A 16,764-nucleotide genomic window follows, 5' to 3' on the forward strand; every position below is an offset into this window, starting at 1 on the left:
AGCAAGGCAGACGGGCGTTGGCCGCGCCGCCTCCGCCCGAGGGAGCGGCGATGACCTACTGCCTAACAGACCAACTCCTGCGCCCAAATCCACGACACCACCTGACTTTCCCTACCTACCTGACCCGCCAGTCAGCCGTTCGTCTTGCTGCACACCTCACACCTCCAACCCACGTCCCCTACGTCCTCTGCGCCGCGCCTTGCACCTCGACAGCTGCTGCACCCTCCTCCGCCTCTCTTCCTCTTCCCGCCTGACCCCCCCCCCCCCCCCCCCCCCCGAGCGCCAACCCGTCACTCTCGGCGGCGTTGGCTCCTGTCTATCACCACGTCTTCCTTCTCCAAGAAGCGCAAGGCTATCGACTCCGCCGCGGCAGATTGTCCAAACAAGAAGCCAGAGACTGCCGCTGCCGCACGCCTGGCCAAACAAACCCTCCCCGCTACGCCTCTGACCACGGCCTCGCCCTCGATGGATTCCGACGAGGAGGGCTTCAACAGCATGCAGTCAAGCGAAGATGAATTTATGGAGAATGACGACAGCGACGTGAGCCTCGACGAAGACGGTAGGTCCTCTTTATTCCCCGGCGGCTGGCGAGTACCCGGAGCAAACTAACACAGTGTTTGTGGTAGACTCGGACATGGATATCGAGGACGCCGACATTCCGTTCGACACTCAAGATAAGGACATTAAGCCTACCAAGAATTCGTACGAAGTCGACTTCAAAGTCTTCAGCCCGCTCGACATACAAAAGTACCAGCAAAAGACCATAGACGAGGTATCACAGATCCTCGGACAACCGCCCGAGGCCACGGCTATATTGCTGCGGCATATGCGATGGAACAAGGAGAAGCTCATTGAGCAATACATGGATAAACAGGAGGAGCTGTTAGAGGAGGCAGGGCTTGGAGACGAGGTTGCCACACGCTGCCGGATCGAAAAGGCTCCGCAAGGCTTCATGTGCGAGTCGTGCTACGTCGATGATGACCCGGACATGGACACCTTTGCGATGAAGTGTGGCCACAGATTCTGCGTGGACTGCTACCGGCAATATCTTACCACCAAGATAAAAGATGAGGGCGAGGCGGCGCGCATCAAGTGCCCGGGCCAGGATTGCAACCGCATAGTAGATTCCAAGTCTCTCGACATGCTCGTGACGGAAGAGCTCAAGGACAGGTACCACTAACCCTCCTTGTCTGCCAAGCACGCACTAACAGACAACCAAAAGGTACGAAGTCCTCCTCACGCGCACATATGTGGACGACAAGGAGATTCTCAAATGGTGCCCCGCCCCGAACTGCGAATTCGCCGTCGAATGCTATGTGAAACAACGCGACTTGCCTCGAACTGTTCCCACCGTCACATGCAACTGCAGCCACCTCTTTTGCTTTGGCTGCTCGCTCAACGACCACCAGCCAGCACCCTGCCCTCTGGTCAAGAAATGGCTTAAGAAATGTGAAGATGATTCGGAGACGGCGAACTGGATCTCTGCCAATACCAAGGAATGCCCCCGGTGTCACTCGACTATAGAAAAGAATGGCGGTTGCAACCATATGACGTGCCGCAAGTGCCGCCATGAGTTTTGCTGGATGTGTATGGGTGTTTGGTCAGAGCATGGCACCAGCTGGTACAATTGCAACCGCTACGAGGAAAAGAGCGGCTCGGAGGCCCGCGACGCACAAGCAAAGTCACGGCAGTCTCTTGAACGCTATCTCCATTACTACAACCGCTACGCTAACCACGAGCAATCGGCCAAGCTCGACAAGGACATTTACCTTAAGACGGAGCGCAAGATGACGCAGCTTCAAACGTCGTCGGGCATGTCATGGATCGAGGTGCAATTCTTGGAACAGGCTTCGCAGGTGCTACAGCAATGCCGTCAGACTCTTAAGTGGACCTACGCCTTTGCTTATTACCTTGCCCGCAACAACTTGACGGCGATTTTTGAGGACAACCAAAAGGACCTGGAAATGGCGGTGGAGAACTTGTCCGAGATGTTTGAGAAGCCGGTTGACCAGCTGGCAGGGCTCAAGGTGGAGATGATGGACAAGACGTCGTATTGCAAACGGCGAAGGATTATTCTACTCAATGACACGGCCGAAAACTTGAAGGGTGGTAAGCATCGCTCACGACCCGATTGCTGATACGAATAGACTGCTGACTGTAGAGCTTGCAGGCAATTGGCAGTTCAACGTTGACCTCTCCTCTTGATGACATTATCCGGCACCCTGGTTTAACATACTTGACCAAAATTGGAGCTTGATGGGACGACAAAAGCTCAACGCTCCTTCTAGGGCTCTGGTGTCTGCTGTGCTGCCGAAAATGGCCACCCGTACTTCGTCCGCCTTGCATCTCCTTGCCTTGTCCGTCATTCGTAGCCGAGCGAGAGAGCAAGTGGGCAAGCGAGCAAGCGAGAAAGATTTGGCCCGGCTAAATAATAGCCTACTGACTCAGCCATTCTTGCATTGGCCTGCCCACCGACGCCGCCCTGACTTGACGACTTGCACGCTCCTCCATCCGTCCTTTTTCCTCTTTGTCGCCATGGCGCTTTCTGTTCTTTCTCCTCTTTTTGCGTTACTACTCTTTTTCGCGTCTTGCTTCCTCTTCTCTCTGCATATAGAATCGAGGCGGTGTTTGGGTGTTTTCTGCGCCACCCTTTCTTTCTTCCCTTCCCCTTTTCTTTCCCTTCCCCTTTTTTTCAATCCAAAACATCTCTTACTCCCTCTTCGGAACCCGCCCCACCTACGTCTACGAGCAGCCGGTCAACGAACTTATCGTCCGATGCGTTTGTGGCAAGAAGCAAAGCGCGTGGTGTGGTTGGCAATTGGGCTCCACCTTTCCTAGCTCTGCGCTTGTCATGACTGACGTTTGTGACGCCGTCTGGCGGATGAGATGGGATGGGCTGGGCTGGGGTAGGTCGGATGGGATGGCGATTCGATGCAAGCGTAGGCGTATACGAGAGCGTAGCGTGGCGCGGCGCTGCCTACTGTGCTTACCCGAGTGTAGGGTATTTACGAGCGAAGCCAAGAAGCATTCCCTGATTGAATAGCTTGATGCGTCGGTTATGGCTTGCTGGTTTGGTTCCTGTGATGTTGATGGTGCCTGGTGGCTGCCCTGTGCAGACGACAATTCCCGGTGTGAGGGAGATATGAGTGTCAAGTGGTAGGTGGGATGTGGATACGCGTGAGCAGCCCTCCCAAACCATCCACACACACGATACCTTGCCTACATTAGTCGTCGTCCAATATCACACGTAGGTATTCATTATTCCCATCCCCTTACCTCCCTTCCTATCCATCCCATCCCACTCCGGACAAGAACAATCGCCAAACTATAAGCCAATCAGTCAAACTAAGCAAACAATCGGCCCTTCGCCGCTTCTTGGTCGTTTCCCCGTTCAGCCTTTCAGGCGTCCTGCGGTTCAATCTCCTGTCTCGTCTCTTGTCACAGACGGACGGACACATGGATGTGGTGGTGGTGGTGATCGTTATTTTGTGTCCTGCGGAGGATGGGTGGGTAGGGATTGGGGTGGTGGATTTTGGGGGATCGACGACGGGTTAGAGGTTGGGGTTTGGGAGGGCCAAGGGGAATGAGGGGAGTTGAAAGAGTGGAGTGTGGGGATGGATGGATGCCTTATGGGGGAGGCTTTGCGTAGGTAGGCAGGGTTTGCGTTGGTGCACGATTGGTGGTGGTGATGGTGGTGCTCGAATTGCACTATAGATCCGTAGTCCCTGCAACCGACTTGTGACCAACCCAATGCTGCACCAATCCCAGATGATGCACCCTCCCCATCCATTACTCCTCAAGAGAAAAATCAAACGGCTTGAATGCCGCCTTGAACGCCTCCGCATCGCCAACCTCGTCCTCATGACTCTGCCCGCAATCCCTCCAATCGACGCGACTCTCCAAGCCGAGCAGCTTCGCCAACACGCGCCGTCCAAACTGCAAATCAAACCTGAAGCTAGGATCAAGCGGCAGAATCAGACTAGTCTCCCTACCCTCCCCCTCCCCCTCCACCCCTTCTTCCGCACTACTCGGACTCCAAACAAGCAAGCGAAAAAAGTCGTTGCCCTCTTCAAACCCGTCGCCGACGTTCTTGGGCTCGAACTTGGGGTACTGCTCATTCTGCGCTTGGACCTTGAAGGCGGCGTCGACGAGGCCGCGCTCGATCAGGTCGACGGGGACGGGCAAGAACTGCCAGTGCGTGTGGATGCCGCTTACGCGGCTGACCTCCCACGTCACGGCGCCCAGCCTGCCGCCGCTGAGCCGGCTGACCATGGTGTGCAGCGCGCGGCGGTAGCGCTGCATTTCGTGCAGCGCGCTCTTGCGGCTTTCGGGCTCGCTGATGGATGCGAGCGTGGGCGTGTGGTTCAGAGGGATGATGAGCATGTGGCTGGGGAATTTGAGGTGAGGCGAGAAAGTCGAGGCGGTGCTTAGGGGGCCTTTGGCGGTCGTAAGGTATGCGTCGTCGCCTATCGATGTAATGAGGTGCGTCGCGATGTTGGCGTTGGAGAGGCAGAAGAAGCATTCGTTTTGTGCTAGGGGCTTGGTTCGTTGCCGCTTGTTGCCCTTTCGGCGGTGCCGTCCGCCTTCGTCGGTGGTGGAGAAGCGGTATGATGTTTCCTGGCTGGGTAACGACCTTTTCTTGCTGGCGAAAGAGAGTGGCGATGCTGTGGTTCCAGGCGGGATGCTAATGGGAGGTGCGGCAGTGGGGTCGAGGCTGAAAGCGTATATCCATTTCTGCTTCTTCGCGTTGCCATAGTCTGCCAGGCTGATGAAGCGCGTGACTATATAGCCATCCGGCGCGTCCTCAGTCGGGGCGTGGAAGAATGGCTCCCTCTCGTAAAAGATGTTGCCTGACGTGGAAAAGTGGTAGCGTGGTTTGAGGTTGGAGGACAAATCTGATATGCACGCTTGTTCAGACAGCTCTTCATCGGGCTGAAAATCTACTTTGGATCCCGTGCGAATCTCCGCGGGCCATTGAGCTGTGATGAGAATATCGGCAGTGCTGGCTCCCCGCAGTATTCGAGCATCTTGTTCGCTATAGGAGGGGCTGTACTTGTCGTCGGAAGTCGCCTTTTCGATCATTGGGTCCAGTATCCCTCCAAGAGCAACGATACGGATCCCTTCCGAAGTTTTTAATGTGCTACGCTTTCCCAGGAAATAGAGATTCGAGCACAGCTCCCCTGCAGAGGTCTCAAGCTTTTCAGCAACCTTAATTGGAAGTGGTTGACATCCGAGCGAAAAGTAAGTCGGCAAAGCAACCTCAATCTTTCCACTGATCAAATCTTCAATGGTTTTCTCGTCGTCCTCAGTTAAGGATTGAGGGTCCGCAAACAGGTCTCCAGCCACGATTGCGAATGCAAAATTATTTTTGGCATGAAGACCGGCGATTTTCTTGAAGACGTCTGGGAACTGGCCATTGACACCGCCCACGACAACACTAGAACTGGAATCAGAAAAGCAGACGACGAGGAAACGAGAGGCTTCAATCTCAGAAAAATATTGCAATAAATGTTTGAATGAAAACGGGCTTTACTCACATTTTTGACGCCATTGGATAGCCTCAAGCAAAGAGAGCAGGTAATGTAGCTGTCGCGGTGGCGCACCGTCCAGAGAGGGTTGTAAAGTCGCGGTGGTTGAGCTGGGGAGCTCTGTGGTTATGATCTCCAACAGCGTTGCCAAAGGGGGCAAAGTGCTAGGGCTCGGCCAGGATTTCGCGTCGGGCGTTGCCCAGCGTCCGCCGACTTTCCTTGAACTTTTTTTGACCAGTCGCCTCTCCAGCAATCACCATGGCCGCTATGTCGCGAGGAAAAGATAAAAAGGCTCCCAAAGCCTTGAAGCAAAAGAGAAAGGGCGGCACCGAATCCTCGCGGCAACACCATTACGAATCATTCTCCCAGCGCATTGCGAAACTCTCCATCGACCCAGTCCGAAGAACGACTCGCCGCCATTTCGACGAAGAAGATCTCTCCGCCTCGGCCTCATACCTGAAAAACTCGTTTGAAGAATGGAAGGATCTCAACCTCTCACAGACCTTTCAGAACTTCTCCCGCGAGCTCGATCCGCTTTGCGAGAGCCTGCCGCAAATCCTCCACCATGAAGATCGCATAATGGACCTGCTCGTCGCATACATCGAGAAGGAGGATGCATTGTCTTTGGAGCCACTGCTGAGTCTGGTTTCACACTTTGCACACGATCTGGGAGCCAGATTCGAGAGGCACTTTGGAAGGACAGTGCAGCTGCTGTGTCGCATCGCGTCGAAGCATCAGGCGATTGAAGCGATTGAATGGAGCTTTACGTGCATGGCATGGCTGTTCAAGTACCTTTCCAGGCTTCTAGTGTCAGACCTTCGACCGCTTTACGACCTTATGGCGCCCATGCTGGGCAAAAAGCACCAGAAGCATTTCGTCACAAGATTCGCCGCCGAGTCGATGAGCTTTCTAGTCAGGAAGGCGGGTGTCGCGTATCATAGGGATATCGATCCATTGAGGATATTTGTCGCCCATGCGATACGCGATATTGAACAGACGGCACAGAGCGAATATACCTACCAGTACCAGCAAGGCCTCATGTCCCTCTTTGTCGAGTCTATAAAGGGCGTACAAAATGGCTTGCATTCCAGTGGTCCGGCCGTTTTCAAAGAGTTGATGTCCCAGGTACTCGCACCCGGAAACGCTGAGAGTGATTCTTTGGTTCCTGACGACAGCCCTGCCATGGACGTCTTGCAAGGAGTTTTGACAGCAGTCATTCACTACACCAACTCCCATACGTTTAGACCCTTGCTGGAGGTGATTCTTGAGACCATAAACCAATCTACCTCGGAGCTTAGCAACACAGGGCTACAAAATTCAGCTCGCATCCTTCTCACTGTGGCCGGTGTGAGGAAGGGAACTCGCGTCGAAGACTGGGACACGATCTTGAAGGGCATGGCGGCAATCATCACCCGTGCCGAGTCGCAAAACTTGTCGTCAGGATCTGGGCTGGCCTCTGAATGCCTGGTTGCTCTGGCGGTCATCTTGCAAGCTTGCCCAATGGACGTGGCCATCCCTCACCTGCGGACCCTGGAGAAGATCACGAGCGACCCATGGCAGGAGTATTTTCTTGTGTTTTGCAATTTCTTCGCCGAGCTGGGAACAGAGAGATTCCAGAGTCTATTGCTGCCCCACTTCAAGCGGTATGTTACTCTTTCCATGCCCTAATGCTGTAGCTGACATCGTGTAGGTTTATCCTTTCGAAATGGAACGACAATGCAAACCAATTGACTTTACTGGTCCCTCGTCTCGCTGGTCGAGGCTGCTCTTCTAATTCCTCTCTCGTCTGCCCTAAATCATGGCAAGAAAGCATAATCGCCTCTTTCAAGCATCTCTCTCAAGAGTCACAAGAGCCTCTAGAAGAAGACGCGACTCAGTCTAATGGATTATTAGACGTACTACAAACCATGTCAGTCGAGAAAAATATCGAAAGGGCCGCCTACAATGAGCTTTACCAATTGCTCCTGACTTCCCTGGGGCATGTCTCTCCAAAGATGTCTCCTCAAACCCTATTTGGTGTTGGTGCGGGCTTCAGATTTGTAGCCGGGCACCAGGGTCAGGAGCAACAAAGTAACGAGGTTTGGCAGCCTTTGGCTCGGTCGTCAAAAACCTTGATGCATTACCCAATCTTTGCCGATTCCGCTCTTAAATACCTCAAGACCAACGAGAAGGGCTTTGACGTTGAGGGAGAGGACTTGGAAACGCTCATAGATTCCGTCGTCGAAAGTCTCGGATCATCATCTCATGAGCTTCGCACATCGTGCCTCGACATTCTTCAACGTATCTACAAGGCCAAGCACGATGGACACGAATCAGAGATTCTTTCAATCGCCATTCTCATTGAAAGCATGCCGCTCGATATCCAAACCGCTCGCAACGTCTCTATGAACATCCGCCGTCTGGCCATGGCTTACAAGAATAACTCGTCTGATCCCCTCTTAGCTCGAGCTATACCGACGTACTGTTTCGGCCTGCTCTATGTCAACTTCACGCAGGTCTGGGAAGACTCCTGCAACGCGCTGAAAGAGATTTGCGAAACCAGAGAGGGTGAGGACGTTGTTTCCAAGTTGGCTTTCAAATGGATCGAGGCAGTCCCAGTACCCGAAGAGCCCGGATCGGCGCTCTTGTCTCCCGATGAAAGCCCTCCGGAAACCGCCGCCAACGAATTCGAGTGCCATAATCTCATCCACTTGAATGACTTGGCCGCCAAGAGCACGAATCTCATCACAAACGCCACTGAGCAGCTCCGCTCCAAGTTCCTGCTGGATCATAAGCGGGTAGAGTACATCACAAACTCCAGCCGATCCCAGGCGTTGAGAGTTCTGGCACACATTCCGCAGGTCGCAGAGAAGAAATCAAGGCAACTGGTTCCCATCCTTTTGACGTGGTGCTCTGACAGACCTGAAGTCGCTCCACCGGAAAAGCCAGAATCGGACCTGGAGCAGGATGCAGAACAGCAGCGGTGGGCGCGGAAAGACCAAAAATCTTTGCTTTCGATATTTGCAAAGTTCAACAACCCCAAGGTCCTTTACAAGTCAGCAGATGTTTACTCGTCGCTTTTGACGCTCTTGGGCAACGGCGATGTTGAAATCCAAAAGTCAGCCTTGAGAGCGATCTTGACCTGGAAAAACCAAAGCATCAACCGGTACGAAGAAAATCTCATGAATCTCCTTGACGACGCAAGATTCAGAGAGCAGATCTCTGTGTTTCTCGACACCGACCAAGACGATGCTGAGATGCAAGAAGAAGACCGCGCAGACCTGATGCCTGTCATTTTGCGCATGCTCTATGGCAGGGTCATTGCGAGGGCTGGAGCTTCGAGCGGGAAGCGTGGCCAAGAGTCTCGGAGGAAGGCCGTCTTCATTGCCCTGTTCAAGTTCGGCGACAGCGAAATCCGACAATTTCTCAACATTGCCTTGGGTCCACTTTCTGGCCTCTCTCTGGTCAAGAGCGATGGCCTGAGCGAAGCAGCAATGTCCAAGGATCTCCTGGATTCGCGCAAACAGTTCGGTCTGCTCAATATGTTGGAAGACATGTTGGACACGCTCGGCACACAACTTGCGCCATTCACTGAGCAGCTGGTCGATCCTGTGCTTTACTGTCTGGTGAAAGCCTCTCGCGAAATCACTGCGATTCAGTCAGAGCAGAAGGAGGCTCCCGGACTGTCGTTGCTGACGTCCATAAGACAAGTTGGCTTCCATTGTCTGAATGCGCTCTTCAACTACTGTCCAGAGTTTCCAACATGGGCTGCTTACATTCCATCCATTCTGAGCGAGCTCGTCGAGCCTCGGTTGGAGAAGCTTCCGGTGGAAACTGCGCAATCGGTGTCAGGTATCCTCCGTCTGTTCTCAGCTTGGAGCAAGTCTGATTTGACTGTGGCTTTCCTTGTCAAGTTCAACGAAAACCTTCTCAATATCGTGGCCGACTGTCTGGAAATCATCTTTGCCAAAGAAGAAGTGAAACTCTTTGTGTTGCGCGAGATTCTTCAGAATATTATTGCTATCGCCGAAGGAGATGCCATGGACATCGACCAGCCAACGGAAGGCAGTCCTAGCTTTGTGCAAGAGAAGATCCTGAAACCAAAATCCGGTCGTTTCCTCGGTGCTATTGGAGGAGAGCTTCAGAAAAGTCCTTCAAAAGAGCTCCTGGACGTGGGCGTTCAGACAGTCTCTCGTCTGGCGCCATTCATCGGTGGACCAGCAGAATGCAAATCCATCGTTAGTATTTCGCTCTTCCTGTTGCAACAGCCCACAAGGCGAGTGGGTCCAAGGACGAAGAGCGACCTTCTCAACATTTTGCACCATTTTATCCCGCAAATCAGCCTGGCCAACGATGACGACTTGCTCCGCAGGATCTTTGAAAGCGTGTCTTCGCTTTTTGGCTACTTCCAAGACAGACGGAGTCGAGAGCTTCTTTCCGCCATTCTTGGAGACCTCGCACAAACTGACTCGGATCTGGTCGAGGTTTCCCAGCTCGCGAGCGACCTGAATGCCTTTGCTCCAAACAGGCTAGACGAGCCCGATTTCGACCGAAGGAGCAAGGCCTTCAACCGTGTCAATGAGGACCTATATAGTTCACTGAGCGTCAAGCAATGGCTACCGCTCGTGTACAATATGTTGTTCTACATCAAAGAGCAGGAGGAGCTCGTCCTACGCATGAACGCATCTTACGGGCTTCGTCGATTCGTCGAGGCCGCGGCGAACGAGGAGACCACGCATCAGGAAGCCTTCCAAAAGCTCATCAGCTCGGCAATTATTCCTGGCATTCACAACGGAGTCCGTGAGAAGTCTGAGCTTGTACGCACCGAGTATCTGTCTGTGCTGGCGCAGATTGTGCGGCTTTTCCCATCGTGGCCGCTGGTCAGTGACATGCACATTCTTCTTGTTGATGACGACGATGAGGCCTCCTTCTTTAGCAACATTCTCCACATTCAACAGCATCGCCGTCTGCGTGCACTCCGTCGACTGGCAAGTGAGGGAAGCAAGTTGTCAGGCACCAACATTTCCCACATTTTTATTCCTTTGATTGAGCACTTCATCTTTGACAAGGCAGATGATGATAGTGGTGCGAGCAATCTTGCAGGCGAGTCAACTGCCGCCATCGGGTCATTGTCTCTCTCGCTTGATTGGCCACAGTATCGCGCTGTGCTGCGAAGATATAGCCAGCTCGAAATGGAAAAAAGCACAATCAAGCTGCTTGGGGCCGTCATTGATGCTCTGCAAAAGGCAGCTGAGGCCAAGGGTCTGGTGTCTGCTTCTAAAAACGAAGAAACAGGAGGTGAAGATGAAGAGATGGCAGATACAGACAACAACGAGGCCGACAAAACAGCTCTGCCTGGGCTTGCCCAGACGATGCCTCGACAAGAGAAGCTTTCGGATGACCTGGTCAAAAATCTGATTCCTCCTTTAACGGCTTTCATTCACCACAAGGACGACTCAACTGTCAGTCTCCGTGTCCCAGTGGCTGTCATCATCGTCAAGCTCCTTCGTCTACTCCGAAAGGAGGAATTTGTCGACCGCCTGCCTACTGTCCTCATGGACGTTTGCGCCATCCTGCGCAGTAGAGACCAGCAGGCTCGCGACATGACAAGAAGGACTCTGGCAGAAATTTCTGCCCTCATTGGACCGGAGTACTTTGGATTCCTTCTCAAAGCTCTCCGCACCGCGCTCCAACGTGGATACCAGCTCCATGTCCTTTCCTTCACCGTCCACTCGATCCTGGTGTCGATGACCCCGACGTTCAAGCCGGGTCAACTAGACTATTGTCTCAATGACATTGTCTCGGTCGTCATGGACGACATGTTCGGTGTGACTGGCCAAGAGAAAGATGCAGAAGACTATATTAGCAAAATGAAGGAAGTCAAGAGCAGCAAGAGTTTCGATTCGATCGAGCTCATCGCAAAGACGACGACCATCTCTCGATTCATCGATCTGCTCACTCCTGTCCGGTCTCTGCTCCTCGAGAAGCTTGACCTCAAGATGGCCAAGAAGATTGACGAGCTTCTGCGCCGGATAGGCCTCGGCATCATGCACAATGCCGGGATACACGGTCGACAAATTCTCGTATTTTGCTACCAGTTGATCCAGGACGTGTACAAGAGCAAAGACGCCGATGCCAACAGCAAAAAAAATACGGAAGATCCTCGTACAATGCGCTACCTCATCAACATGAAGTATGCAAACAAGGACCCAAACCGTGGCAAGACAACGTCACAAATCCACAAGCTCATCCGCTTCTCCCTAGACGTGCTCCGCGCCGTCTTGAACAAGAATGACCACTTGGCCACTCCGAACAACCTCGCAGGCTTCATGCCCATCATTGGAGACGCCATTGTCAGTGGGCAGGAAGAAATCCAAATGAGTGCGGTGCGACTCTTGGGAAGCATGATAAAAGTGCCTTTGGATCGAATCGAAAAGGACGCACCGATTTACGTTGCCGAGGCAGTACGCATCATCAAGGGCGAAAGAGACACCAACACTGAGCTCGCACAAGCCTGTCTCAAGTTGATCTCGGCCGTCTTGCGTGAGAAAAAGACTGTCAGTGTCCGTGAAAAGGACATTGCCTACATCCTAAAACGCATCAAGGATGATCTGGAGGAGCCCGATCGTCAGGGTGTCTCGTTCAACTTCCTCAAGGCTGTGATAGGACGGAAGATTGTGATTGCCGAGGTCTACGAGATTCTCGACATTGTTGCCACGGTCATGGTGACGAACCAGACTCGTACAGCAAGGGACTTGGCCCGTGGTGTTTACTTTCAATTTTTGATGGAGTACCCACAGACCAAAGATCGCCTGGCCAAACAAATGGCGTTTTTGGTCAAGAATCTGGACTACAAGCACAAGGAAGGAAGGCAAAGTGTGATGGAGGCAATTCACCTTCTTCTGAGCAAGGTTGGAGACGAGCTTGTGCAAGAAATCGCAGGAAATGTGTTTGCGCCCCTGGTACTGCGACTCGTTAACGACGACGACAAGGAGTGCAGGGAAATGGCAGGCCTCTTGATCAAGAAGGTTTTTGAGAGGGCCGACGGAGACAGATCGAAGAGGTTCACGAGCATGTTGAGGGCATGGATCGAGCAGGATGACGTTGCATTGAAGAGGAGACTGGGCATCCAATGCTACACGCTCTTCCTTGAAGTTCACGAAGACAACCAGACCAAGGAGATCAAGTATCTCATCAAGCAACTTCCAGCCATCATGCAAGAGGCGCAGGAACAGCAAGATGAAGCCGACTGGGAGCTGCTCTACTACAGTCTGCAGTGCTTTGCCAGAATATCCCAGGTCTGCCCCACGACAGCCTTTGCTGCAGACAAGAAAGAGCCCTGGGACCTGGTTAAGAAATGTCTCGTCTTCCCACACGCGTGGGTAAAGCTCACGGCTGCGAAACTCATGGGATTGTACTTTTCCGACTTTGCCAGCTTCAACAAAGACAATGGCCTCCAGAGCGTTCCTCTTGTTGGCTCAAGCGGTCTTGAGCTCACAGGAGCTGACATGCTCGACCTTCTCAGCGCACACATGCGCATGCTGAGGGTACCTGGGATTAGCGAAGAATTGGCAACACAAGTCGTGCGCAACCTCGTCTTCCTAGGACGCTGCTTTGGTGCCAATAATGTGCCATACAAGCCTATCCATTCAGAGACAGCGCCAAACCAAGGCGACGAGGATGAGGACGACGCATCATCCGCCTCGGAAGCTCAAGACGAAGAAGCCGATGCCGAAGCCACAGAGATCGTAAAGAAGCAAGCACCGACCGCCGACTCTACCAGCACTCCGACCGCGCTATCGCATCTCTTGCACCGTCTCACGCAGCTCCTGCGCCGCCAATCGCCATCCATCCAAGGCCAACCGCGCACCGCCGCTTCTCTCGTTCCCAAACACGCCGCGCTCACGCTGCTCGCGGCCCTTCTCTCGCACCTAGACCCCTCAACATACGAACCGCAACTCCCACTCATTCTACACCCACTGCACGTCCTTACCGATCCGTCAGCACCACAGCCCGTCGCGTCTTCGCACAACGCGCTCACGACCTCGGCAGCCGACAGCTACGCCGAGGCGCACAAGGCGCTGGTCTCGTCGGCGAGCGAGGTACTCGCTCTCGTGCAGAAGAATATAGGAGCCGGCGCTTTCGTCAAAGTCATGGGCGTTGTGCGTGAAGGCGTCGTCAGCAGGCGCGAGGGTAGGCGGGCGAAGCGACGCGTCGAGGCTGTCGCGGAGCCAGAGCGGGCTCTGCAGAAGAAGAGACGCAGGCATGAGAGGGAGAGGGAGAGGAAGAAGGAGAAGGGGTGGGACCAGAGGGGTAAGAGGAGGGGTTGGTGATAGGCTTCCACCATGGTTCTCGTTTCCACAATCTGGTGTTTGCGGTGTTGGGTGCGGAGTCTCGTTAGATTTTCCTTTTGGTTCCGTTGTTTTTTGGGCGTCCGTCATCAAAAGTATGCATCTTGTTGAGCATCTCTTAGCTTAGACAAAAGTCTTGTCTTTCAATTTCGCACCCCTCATCTTTTCTTGTCATTAGTTGGCTGCAAAGGTGCCATCGCAGGCTGTCAGTCTGTTCGCTTCCGGTTTTCAAACGCCTCGATTCTGATTCTGATCCCACTGCAACCCGTCCATCGCACCGAATTAGATCCTCCCTCAAAACCCCATTCTCATTCCCATTCTAGCTCTCAAAGTCCATTTTCAGTTCCCAATGAGTTTCCCTGCTTATCGGCCAAGTTTCTTTCTCGTCCTTGCTCTCGCTCTTCGTGGTTGGAACGGAAAGGGTGAGCGAGCGAGCGCCGGAGCACAAATGGCGAAAGCGGCTGGCGAACAAGATCGAAGGACGAGCACGCCCTGGCTGTCGGGGTATCTCAAAGTGTGTGTATGCTGCGCTGTGCAAAACTCCTCACAGTCGAAGAGTAAAGAGGTGGTTGGTCCATGACGATCACCGCGTAGCCTGTCAACAGGTGCGCGCAAGAAGCGATGCCAAACGTGTCAAGCAGCAGCCATGTGGCTCACTCGGCATCAAGCTCGCTGCACAGGGACGAGCGCCTCTCGCGCTGCTTGCGCTCTTCGCGTTCCCTTTCCATCCTGTCAATCCAATCCCGAGCCTTCTCCAGTTCCCTCTCCTGGCGCTCCATGACGGCAGCAAAAGTCGCCGTGCTCCGAAGCGCGATGCTCGCCTGGCGAATCAGGGCCTTCTGCGCTTCGTCCTGTTCGACGTCAGGCGTGGCGGGCGAAGGACTCGTGGGCTGCGAGACCGTGGCGCCCTTGACGGGACTGCGAGCGGCTTTCTCTTCGGCCGAGAGGAAAGGGTCGTCTTCATGTTCGACGTTGTCGTCCTCGCGCTCCTCCTCGAGAGGCGTAGGCAGCGAGTTGCGATAGCTGGGCTGAGCCGACACAGAGCGACGGTGCGGCGTATTGGAGGAGGGTAGGTCATGGACGGTGCGGGAGCCTGGGGCCGGCTTCGTGGGCGACTCGCGAAGCGCGTCGTCCGTGTCCGTGAAAGTGTCATTGGCTTTCTCGCCCGGCTGCTTCGACGCGTTGCGCGAGACGAGATTCATGGCGGCGCTGTGCCAGGTGACGCGGGCGAGCTCGTGGTGTTTGGCGAATTGGTTCTGGCGGCGGCGCACCCTGAAGCAAAAGAGGGCGAGGAGGGCGAGGAAGATGCAGGATACGCCGACGCATATGCCAATGATCACACTGGTGTTGGCGTGGCTGTGGTCGCTGTTCGAGGCGGGAGAGGATGCAGCTGCTGAAAAAGAGGGCGCAGGGCTGGGAGTCACCTCGATGGTGGAAGGCAAGGTCAACGTCCTCGTGTATTCGCCGGCGGAGCTGACAGTGCTGGTGGTGGTGCCAATGATGGCCGTCGTCGTGTGCTCTTTGACCGAAGTCACCGTCTCCTGCCGGTACGACGTCACCGTGTAAGGCTCGACGATTGTGGTCTTGAACGGCGCGATCGTGACCTTGGCCTCACCCTCATCCGTGACCGTAGTGGTCTGGTCCACGATGAGGGTGTACGTGGCCGACGCGGTGGAGAACAGGGTGTGCTCCGAGACGAAGGTGACGGTGGCCATCTTCGTGGGCGTGGACTTGAGGTGGATGGGGTGGAGAGGAGACGGAGGGAGAGGCGGGTGCGCGAGAGGAGGGACAGACGCCGCCGCCGCCGACGACGACGACACGACACTGAACCCGTTCTCCAGCGGTGTGGCCCAAGGGCCCAAGGCAGCAGGCGGATGCACGCCGGGAGCATTCGAATGCTCCGCCATGTGCACACATGGAGCGGTCGACTGCTGGCCCATGTGCACATGGGAAGCATTCGACTGCTGTCCCGCGAGACCGCAGACCAGGCCGGCGAGCCAGAAAACCACAAACAGGCCAGAGAACATCTGCTGTCTCGTCAGTATTGTATCAAACAGGAAAGCGAGCTCTCCCCACATACCCTGATGGAGGCCATTTGGCCGGCGGAAGAGGCAAAAAAGCTGGGACGTGTGAGCGCACTGGGAGCATTCAAGCAGTCGAGCATCACTATACCTGGAAAAGACCCCGGAGAACAACGAAAACAGACTGAAATCACCACGAAGATCGTGATTTTGAGCAGCGGCGACGAGGGTGATGGAGTTGAGGAGCAGCAGTCAAGGGAAGAGCTCAAGAGTCGCAGTGCACTGAGCGCGGTCGCGCTTCGCGGGACTGCGCCGCGAAGGTCGACCATCGACAGTACTTCACGCTGAGTTATCATTTCCGCGCATACAGACTCTCACATCTCTGGCTTGGTGTGGCCCCTGATAGTGGGCAAGGAGGTGGTGTCCACCTGTCTTGCCTGTGGGCAGTAGGTGTAGACCGGAACTTCACGTCTTTTCCTTGCGAACTTCTTCATTTCGGGTGTCGAATGATCCCTCTTTGTCTGCTTTTTCGTTTGGCTTTGGAATTGAATGCTCTTCGTGTGTACGGTGCTTTGGTACGTGGATACTGCATCTGGTGCTGGCTCTCAGGGGTCGGATGCTCCTTGTGCTGACGGACTACGAAAAACAGATCTTTCCTCTTTTTCTGGAGTTGGGGTATTGAAGCCTCCTCGCGTGCATCATGGGCACTGCGAATTGGTTTCTGGACGCATCTTGTCCAGTTCAGCTCGAAGTGTTTGTCAACTCGGCTAGGACGGAGCTGAACACCACCAAGGACGCAGTCTCTGAACCACCACTGGATCTTAGACGCATGCATCATCTACCTTCGACAATCATAGCAGGTATTGCTTACTTGAAACCCCAAAT

At 54.2% G+C, this 16,764-nt stretch overlaps 6 protein-coding genes across 6 annotated transcripts; 4 read left to right on the forward strand and 2 right to left on the reverse strand.

The window, feature by feature from the left end:
- Positions 1-50: 50 nt before the first annotated feature.
- IWZ02DRAFT_472407 (uncharacterized protein) lies at positions 51-2,205 on the forward strand (the record flags this gene model as incomplete). The annotated part of the gene is made up of 5 exons (XM_066768949.1): positions 51-137; positions 343-559; positions 627-1,170; positions 1,223-2,109; positions 2,171-2,205. The coding sequence occupies 5 exons, from the start codon at positions 51-53 to the stop codon at positions 2,203-2,205; spliced, it is 1,770 nt and encodes a 589-aa protein (XP_066618066.1).
- On the forward strand, positions 2,117-2,912 carry IWZ02DRAFT_149367 (uncharacterized protein). The gene has a single exon (XM_066761898.1). It carries the CDS (start codon positions 2,257-2,259, stop codon positions 2,836-2,838), a length of 582 nt encoding a protein of 193 aa, XP_066618067.1. The 5' UTR covers positions 2,117-2,256; the 3' UTR covers positions 2,839-2,912.
- Positions 2,913-3,519: 607 nt separating this feature from the next.
- Positions 3,520-5,608, reverse strand: IWZ02DRAFT_149365 (CwfJ C-terminus 1-domain-containing protein-like protein). The gene is made up of 2 exons (XM_066761897.1): positions 5,538-5,608; positions 3,520-5,437 (listed from the first exon to the last, which is right to left on the reverse strand). The coding sequence occupies exons 1-2, from the start codon at positions 5,549-5,551 to the stop codon at positions 3,790-3,792; spliced, it is 1,662 nt and encodes a 553-aa protein (XP_066618068.1). The 5' UTR covers positions 5,552-5,608; the 3' UTR covers positions 3,520-3,789.
- Positions 5,609-5,786: 178 nt separating this feature from the next.
- Positions 5,787-14,024, forward strand: IWZ02DRAFT_149399 (uncharacterized protein; the record flags this gene model as incomplete). Its single annotated transcript, XM_066761899.1, has 2 exons — positions 5,787-7,171; positions 7,219-14,024. 2 exons carry the CDS (start codon positions 5,787-5,789, stop codon positions 13,838-13,840), a joined length of 8,007 nt encoding a protein of 2,668 aa, XP_066618069.1. The 3' UTR covers positions 13,841-14,024.
- On the forward strand, positions 14,025-14,475 carry IWZ02DRAFT_149400 (uncharacterized protein). Its single transcript, XM_066761900.1, has one exon. The coding sequence runs from the start codon at positions 14,208-14,210 to the stop codon at positions 14,436-14,438; it is 231 nt and encodes a 76-aa protein (XP_066618070.1). The 5' UTR covers positions 14,025-14,207; the 3' UTR covers positions 14,439-14,475.
- IWZ02DRAFT_149413 (uncharacterized protein) lies at positions 14,176-16,152 on the reverse strand. Its single transcript, XM_066761901.1, has one exon. It carries the CDS (start codon positions 15,934-15,936, stop codon positions 14,512-14,514), a length of 1,425 nt encoding a protein of 474 aa, XP_066618071.1. The 5' UTR covers positions 15,937-16,152; the 3' UTR covers positions 14,176-14,511.
- Positions 16,153-16,764: the final 612 nt, after the last annotated feature.

Source organism: Phyllosticta citriasiana (assembly GCF_038021145.1).
Source record: "Phyllosticta citriasiana strain CBS 120426 chromosome Unknown IWZ02scaffold_20, whole genome shotgun sequence".
NCBI lineage: Eukaryota > Fungi > Ascomycota > Dothideomycetes > Botryosphaeriales > Phyllostictaceae > Phyllosticta > Phyllosticta citriasiana.